The sequence below is a fragment of the Monopterus albus genome, unplaced genomic scaffold (genome assembly GCF_001952655.1).
Source record: "Monopterus albus unplaced genomic scaffold, M_albus_1.0 scaffold6.1, whole genome shotgun sequence".
NCBI lineage: Eukaryota > Metazoa > Chordata > Actinopteri > Synbranchiformes > Synbranchidae > Monopterus > Monopterus albus.
The window spans coordinates 1,260,283-1,268,415 of NW_018127886.1; the positions used below are offsets into that span (position 1 = coordinate 1,260,283).

At 42.3% G+C, this 8,133-nt stretch overlaps 1 protein-coding gene across 1 annotated transcript in view; it reads left to right on the top strand.

Annotated features, from left to right (window-relative positions):
• LOC109968705 (neuron navigator 1-like) overlaps window positions 1–8,133 on the top strand; it is a 78,584-nt gene that overhangs the window by 69,580 nt on the left and 871 nt on the right. Inside the window, exons 16-34 of the mRNA XM_020615180.1 lie at window positions 9–188; window positions 315–367; window positions 578–601; window positions 812–889; window positions 2,618–2,701; window positions 3,635–3,740; window positions 3,832–3,953; window positions 4,095–4,103; window positions 5,011–5,192; window positions 5,296–5,458; window positions 5,563–5,761; window positions 5,850–5,938; window positions 6,040–6,138; window positions 6,248–6,419; window positions 6,637–6,902; window positions 7,021–7,172; window positions 7,273–7,344; window positions 7,451–7,656; window positions 7,741–7,859. Coding sequence (XP_020470836.1) covers window positions 9–188; window positions 315–367; window positions 578–601; window positions 812–889; window positions 2,618–2,701; window positions 3,635–3,740; window positions 3,832–3,953; window positions 4,095–4,103; window positions 5,011–5,192; window positions 5,296–5,458; window positions 5,563–5,761; window positions 5,850–5,938; window positions 6,040–6,138; window positions 6,248–6,419; window positions 6,637–6,902; window positions 7,021–7,172; window positions 7,273–7,344; window positions 7,451–7,656; window positions 7,741–7,859 — 2,375 coding nt within the window. The remainder of the gene's footprint in view (window positions 1–8; window positions 189–314; window positions 368–577; window positions 602–811; window positions 890–2,617; window positions 2,702–3,634; window positions 3,741–3,831; window positions 3,954–4,094; window positions 4,104–5,010; window positions 5,193–5,295; window positions 5,459–5,562; window positions 5,762–5,849; window positions 5,939–6,039; window positions 6,139–6,247; window positions 6,420–6,636; window positions 6,903–7,020; window positions 7,173–7,272; window positions 7,345–7,450; window positions 7,657–7,740; window positions 7,860–8,133) is intronic.

Genomic DNA, 8,133 nt, shown 5'->3' on the forward strand with positions numbered 1-8,133 from the left:
CTGATTAGTACCCAGCCCTGTTGGCGGACCTCCCAGGATGACTCGATCCAACAGCATCCCAGCACATGACGCGTCAATGGAACTGTATGGAGCATCTCCCCTGGGCAGCACACTGTCCCTGGCTGAACGCCCTCGCAGCATGGGAATGGTTCGTTCTGGATCCTTCCGAGACAAGGAGCCTGACGAAGGTTAGTCTGCTGATTGATTTTGATATCTGTTAAATAACGTCCTGTCCTGTCTTGCTGTTCGACATCGTCCTCACTACTAAATCGCCTTCTTATTCGTTTATTTTGTTGCTCCTTTTCTCTTTTTAGTTCATGGCTCAGTACTCTCCCTGGCGTCCAATGCTTCATCAAGCTACTCTTCGGTGAGTGTGGGCGGCATGCAGACTCAGGTAGCTACAGTTCAGCATGTGGTGTGGGGTGTATTTACTGTATGTGTGAGTGTTTGGGGATGTTTTGCATGTTTCACACTTGTTACACATTAAAGACAAGACTTTCTCCCTTGGTATTCCTATATTAGTATCCTCTTCTCTCTGTACCTTATCTAACATCTTTTATTCCGCCTGCATCCAAAGGCTGAGGAAAGGATTCAGGGAGAGGTAAGCATTTCATTTCCTGCACTTTCTTCTTTTCTGTCTCATCATTTTCTTTCCTTTCATTCATCACTCTCTTTCCTGTCATGTGGAAGTCTGTGGAACAGGTCTGTCATTTATTTCATGAACACTACCTACTCTTGTGTCATGTCAGCCATTGTCAGATTCAGTAATCTTGGTCCTTTTATAATGTGACATTCTTGTTTCTCCTCACAGCAAATCCGTAAGCTGAGGCGAGAGCTGGAATCATCCCAGGAGAAGGTGTCTAACCTGACCAATCAGCTCACAGCAAACGTATGTATTGTTAGACTGCCTCCTTAATCATTAACTAACATGTCAGTTCAAATGTACAAATTTAACTTAAGGTCCTTAGAAAAGATGCTTATATAAATATCATTTCATCCACAAGTACGTTTCAGCATTTGAAGGGTTTCCTTAAAGTCACTTTTCTATTGTTCAAATGTTCCTAGCAATAAAAAAAGAGCAATAAAAAGGGTAAAATACAGAACTTTGCATCATTGGCAACTCATATTGGCTTTGCATTGTTTTTAAGTGATTAAAACAAAAGAAAGCCATACATATAATAAAAACAAATAAATTTAATTAATGCCTAGATAAGAAAAAATTCAGATAAGAAATCATAACGAGAAAAACACGGCTCTGACATTCATCAGTTTTAGTTCCATTTTCAGGTCATCATTTAAGCCACTATGTGCAACCTTTTATCTCCAGATAGCTGAAAAATTAGTAGTAGCCCCTCCCTCTAATTTTTTGCCCCAGTACTTGTTCCTCATCTTGAGCAACAGTCCATCTCAGTGAGGCTGAAGTAACTGATACTCCTAAAGACACCGCAGGTGTTGAACAAGTGACAGCAGGAAAAAAAGAGCGATGTCTGAGCCTTTGCTGTTATTTTGTTTCTTACTGCTGTCCTTATTTGCTGTTTTCTATGATAAGGAAAATTTTTATGTAAGCAGTTTTTCTCTGTTTCACAAGGTCACAGACTGACAGTTCAATTGAATTTAAAAACAGACCGGACTTGCACAGTGCATCAAACCTCTTTTAAATTAGGTTAGTGTAGCAGCTTATTGCTGCTGTGGTTAGGTTCAGGTCCAGAACCTAACCCTGTGCCTCTTGTGATTTTATCCATCTATCCAGTCTGCTTCCTTTCCTACTTCAAAAGACAAGGAATTTACCACTCACACAAAATAACAAAGCCAGAGACACAGAAAATTCAAGCTGTTGGATGTCAGTCATAGATCACTTCTCTGCAGTATCAGCACATTTCTTCAATCCATGAGAGGCCTAAATAATGTTAACCTCCTTCTGAACCTCTTCCCAAGCTTACACACATGCACACACAGGTGCCTTAAAAGGTTGTTTCTGTATGTCAGCATTTTCGCTGGTCCACGTAGATGAATACAGGCAGCACAGGCATTATACAAGAGTTCATGCGGCACACATCAGTCAAGTGTTTCTGTATGTGTGCGTGTGTTTCTTTCCCTGAGATACTGTCTGACCTTTTGATCCGAAGGCAGTGAACAGGAAAAGCAGATGCATGAATCATGTCCTGATTATCTGCTGGATTAACGATTGGGCCATATACATTATTTTACTATATTAATGGATTCTGTAAAGAAGACTGGAGAGTAATTTTGCTTTCCTCCTCTGAGCTAAAGTGGGTGTGTGTGTGAAGCAGAGAGATTAGGGAGGAGGTGAATTTCCCACAGGAAACACCCTTTGTGTGATGTTCAGCTTTTAGCACCTCATAAAAAGTACGATGCATTAGAGGCAAAGAAGCTCTCAATTTGTCCATGAATGGTTGTCTGTTTCTAGTTGGTCTCCCTGTACATCCTGATGTCCTTTCTGAGATCAGTAATAATAAGAAAGTATCAGTAGAATTATTACATATCCTGTTAATTTCTTGTTTTAGACAGCTACATAGATGGATGGCAGGTTCGGGAAGAAATGGAATTGTTGCTGATGTTTTTGCTCTTCAAGTTACTTTTCTTCTTTTCCAAACAGGCAAATCTGGTGGCCGCCTTTGAACAAAGTTTGGCATTGATGACAACTCGGCTTCAGAGTCTGTCATTTAGCCATGAGCAGAAGGTAACAGCACTCATCACATCCACACTTTCAAACACACACAAACCTGAATTCCAGCTGCATTCCACTACTATGCTCATCTTTCGAGCAGCAAGCGAAGAGCAGGCAATGATTGTGCTGACATGGAGTGAGGTGACTGTGATCACAGCCTGCGGTGAGGAGCTGAATGAAGGTTAGAGGCCCTGGCTGCAGTCCCACAGCAAGAGTCTGTGTGAGAAAAGAACTGAAGATTTAAAAAAAGAAAAAAAAACCTTCACTTTAGGATGAGCGATAAGCTCAAAGTATAAACAGTTTGCAAATGCACTCACAGTGAACATCACGATCCTGCATTCTTCTGCCTTTTTATCTGTTTCGGTGAGAATAAACTAAGCAGTGCCTGAGGTAGTGCTCAGTGTGTGTGTTTATAAAAGTGAGGAGTCACTCTCAGTACTTCATGCTTTGCTACTCACACTGAAAGCCCTGTCTGGTCCACTGCAGAAGAAGTCTTTGTTGTTCATGCCAGTGCACTGACCTGTGCAGCTCAGCCTGGAGCACAGCCTCCTTAACCTTGAGGAGATGGGCAGTGGAGTCAGATCAACCCTAGCACACAATAAGCAGCATAGAGCGGCTTTGTTCTGGACTTTGTCCTTTTGAACCGTTAACATTGTGAGAGGGATAAAGCCCACCAGGTGTCTGAGCTCAGTCTGTGTGTTTGCGTTCTAGTGCTAAAGCATCAGACAATAATACCAGTATGGGAATATATCAGTGTTCATTTAAAATGGCCACAAATTTGATTAAAAAATTTCAAACTTGGCAAGATGAAATAGTTGAACTATTCATGGACATCAGCAAAGTTACTTTGATAATAAGCTGTTCAGTTGCATCTTTTCATTTTCCTCATCACTGTCTGTTACTAGATACAAGAGCTCATTATGCATGTGCATTATGTGTGTGCAGGACTCAGAGCTAATAGAGCTGCGGGAGACAATCGAGGCACTGAGGTCCAAGAATGAAGAAGCCCAGGCTGTCATCCAAGGGGCCTTAAACAATCCAGACATGAAAGGTTTGGAGATGATCCAATTGATGTGTCTGTCTGTCTTCTGATTCTCTGCACATCTGCCTGTGTTTTGATGCTGATTTTTTCTGTTTTCCAGAGCTACGAATTCGACGTCAGAACTCATGTGAGAGTATCTCAAGTCTTAACAGCCTGACCAGTATGTCGAGTGTTGGCAGCTTGAAGGACCAAGATGCCAAGAAGAAGAAGAAGAAAAGCTGGGTAAGAATTAACACAGCGTTTACTCTCACAGCCTGGCGTTTGTCTATGTTCAGACTGTTTTCCTTATTGATAATGACAAAGCAGCCTGGATAATAAAGTATATATCTTTCCCTCCTCTGTTGTGTTATTTTGCTGTTTTAGGTCTTTGAGGTGAGTGCAGTCATGGTGTCCCTATAAAACCTTTATAAGTTTCTGTCATACAGCATGATGGACCATTCAAAACTGTAACAGAATCCTCAAGTACTCTGCATCTCTGCTGATTCACCTCCTAGACTACGGATTGGCTACCTGTTCTGTGAATATTTCATTTGAATGGATGGCTGTAATTCAGAGCGGCAATCAGCAGACATGATGTTCCATTCAAAGTGGACTTCTCAGCTTAATCATCAAAGTTTATTTACTGCTGTTTTCAGTTATGTTTGCCCTCCTTTCCACCATACCTTACTGTGTATTTTATCTTTCAACAGAAGTATGTGCAGTCAGTATTATGACCATCATCCAGCTTTATAGCATTAACCCTTACTCACCCAGCAGCTGGGTACTAAATCTGCAAAAACATGCACTGACTGTAACTTTGACCTGCAGAAAATGGCTGAAAACTTAAAAGGAATAGTTTCTCATTTCTGCAATTATAAATTTTCTTGCTGAAACCTGATACCACTCTAATGTCTGTCTGATAAGTATAAAACTACCACCAGACAGTGATTAGCGTAGCTTAGCATAAAGACATGAAATAGGAGGAAATAGCCAGCCTGGCTGTGTCTGGAGGTAATAAAATCAGCCTAACACAGCACCTCTAAAGTTCACAGATTGGTCTAGTTTGTTACATTCACACAAAAATCTAAATCTAAAAACAACAGCCTATGGTTTTTAGGGAGTTATATGCTGTAAAAAATGAAATGACAAACTATTCCTTTAATGTTTAGCATGCATCAAATTAACAATCCTAATACCAATTTCTTTTTTTAACCTTTTAGTAATAATTGCTGCCATTCATTGAGCATTAGATCAAGTCTGTCTGTCTCCCTTCTTGTCCCTGATCCCTGTTTGTCTGTAGCTGAGGAGCTCCTTCAACAAAGCATTCAGCATTAAGAAAGGCTCCAAAACATACTCAGACATCGAAGAAATCGCCACCCCCGACTCCTCAGCTCCCAACTCACCAAAGATGCCTCATGAGGAGGGAGGAGGAGAAAATCAATCTTCATCCCACAAAACCTCAGTTTCTGCCACCTCCTCTGTGTAAGTACCTGTACACCTTACTGCAGCTCTTAGCTCAGCAGTAAGAAAGTCAGTTTAGCTCTCATTGTGGCTGGCTCTGATGATTGCATGCTGTCCCCTTCAGGATCATGGAGACTGCAGAAGAGGGCGACAGTGAGGAAACAGCAGTGTCAGAGCTACGCTCAGAACTCTGGGACAAAGAGAGGGCGCTGACAGACATCCGACTGGAGGCCTTAAGCTCCGCTCATCAGCTGGAGCAACTCAGAGAAGCCATGAACAATATGCAGGTTTGTTTTTCTCCTAAGTACATGATCACTAAAGTATAAAATTAAAATACTGCATTTGTGTTTATATCACTTGAGATGAAACTTTTGCTTTGCCTCTGTTCCAGTCAACGGTGGAAAACCTGAAGGCGGAGAATGACCATCTGAAAACAGGAAGTCAGCTCCATGTCCCAGGCTCCCGTCCCACTTCTTCCACCTCTCAACCTTCAGGCTTGGCCTCTCTTCTGGGGCCGTCACTGAGGCAGCCGATGAGTATGTCCCTCACCAAATCCTTCAGTCTCAGTCTGAATGATTGTAAAGATCCAGGTAAGAGACAGACATAGAACATTCAGCTTGTGGTGTGCATGAAAAAAATTGATGTTTCTCTCATGCCTTGTTTCCTCCTCCCTTTCAGATGTGTCTCCAGCTGACATGCTGAGTGTGTCTTCTCAGCGGGATGAGGTGTGTGCGCAAATACTGGTTCGTATAGGGGATCAAGCAAAGGTAAGCCCAGAGCACCTTTAATAGCTACACTATCCAATAATGTCAACAGCTTTAAATTGAAAAGCTTGAATTGTACATTATTTCCTTCTCTGTATCTCTAGGGCGGTAAACAACAGCAGGAGTATTACCTGGGCTCAGTGAGGGTCAGTGCGAAGACTGACTGGGCCAGTCTCGACTCTCTTATAGCAAAGACCTTCAGAGTAAGTTGAAACGTATCCCCTGTCGCTGTGTAGAAGGTAGTGGTTCTTACAAATAATGTAACTATGATTTAACAAACCAGTGCTTACATTTTTGTTGTTGTTTAACCAGGACTACTTAACTCAAGTGGACCCAACAGCCAGCCTGGGTCTGTCCTGTGATTCACTGCACATGTACCAGCTGACCCAGGGAGGGCAGAGAGTGATAGGAGGGAACAAGCCTCCGGCCTCACCGTTTTGTTGTCTCAGCAGTGGTTCACCCCGAATATTTGTCACCCTAAAAGGTTAGTGAGTGTCCATGACTGATAATAGAACCCATGTGAGTTTTGCTTAAGCTTGTGTATTATTCACAACCACTTATAGTTGGAATCATTAGGTCTCAGGTAATTTTAGTAAGCTACACTTTAAAACTGAACTCTCAGACCTGTTGTTCTTTGTCCTCCGACTCCGACTAAATATAAATCTTGCTTCTTTCTCTCTTGTGTGTTTGCCACTCTTTAGGTCTTAGAGAAAAATGTGTTGACTCACTGGTGTTTGAGACTCTGATTCCTAAGCCCATGATGCTGCACTACATCAGCCTGCTGCTGAAGCACAGGCGACTTGTTCTGTTTGGGCCCAGTGGCACAGGAAAGACATACCTGGCTCAGCATCTAGCGCACTACCTCCTACATTGCAGCCGGACCGACTCCTCTGAAGCCGACCATGAGCCCTGTCTCCAGGGTCGCAGCGCTGCTGTCACCTTCAACATGCATCGCCAGTCACAGAAGGTAAAAGACAACTTTGGAGTTTTGTCAGCCAGTTATTTTGACATTTTTTCATTGTTAATTGTGAGTAGGGATTTATGAACACAGAACCATATATATTCACCTCTTCCTGCTTTCACAGGAGCTGCAGTTGTATCTGTCCAATCTAGCGAATCAGATTGACAGAGAAAGTGGAGGAGAACTGCCCCTGGTTGTTATCATAGATGACATTACTGATTCAGCAGCCATCACTGAGCTTGTTAATGGAGCGCTCACCTGCAAGCATCACAAATGGTGAGACACTTCAAATAGTTATAGTATTTCAACCAGAGTTAAAATAATTCATTTGTTCACTGAACATTCACTGAACAGACTTTCCTTTGCGGTGTTTCAGTCCATACATCATTGGAACGACCAATCAGCCAGTGAAAATGACATCTAACCATGGACTGCATCTCAGCTTCAGGTGAGCATGAAGCCAGAAAATGGTCATAATGCCTCCTCTTGTTTGATACTTTGTGTATTTTGCCTTTGTTTAAACTAAACGTTGCATTTCTTGCATATGGTTACAGGATGGTGATGTTCTCCAACAATGTGGAACCAGCTAATGGGTTCTTGCTGAGGTACCTGCACCGTAAAGCAGTGGAGGCCTACCAGAAGGATGAGCAGGACTCATCACACCACCAAGCTCTCTTCCATGTACTCGACTGGGTCCCTCAGCTCTGGTACCACCTCCACACTTTCCTGGAGAAACACAGCACCTCAGACTTCCTTATAGGTGAGAAACAGTGGACAGTTCAGGTAGAGAACAGGGGAATACTTGGAAATGTAACAGTGAGTAATGAATTTTTGCCTCCTCAAGGTCCCTGCTTCTTCCTGTCATGCCCAGTATCAGTGGCAGAGTTCAGGCAGTGGTTCATAGACCTGTGGAACCACTCCATCATACCGTACTTGCAGGAGGGAGCCAAAGATGGCATCAAGGTAAACACACACAGTGTAACACACGTGTTGTTTCACATATACTCACCAGCCACTTTATTAGGTACACCTGTACTATTGTATGCAAGTCAATGCAACACTTCCGCCTTAACATTTGTGTTTATGAAGCTCAAAATGTTTCAGTTTTTGGTGAAATTGTCATAAATGTATAAATTCAATTATATGTTTGTTATCGAGATTATAGTTAAAGGTGGTTTTCTACTGGACTACATTATATTCAGGGGTGGTCCTAATATTATGAACCGCTTATGTATTT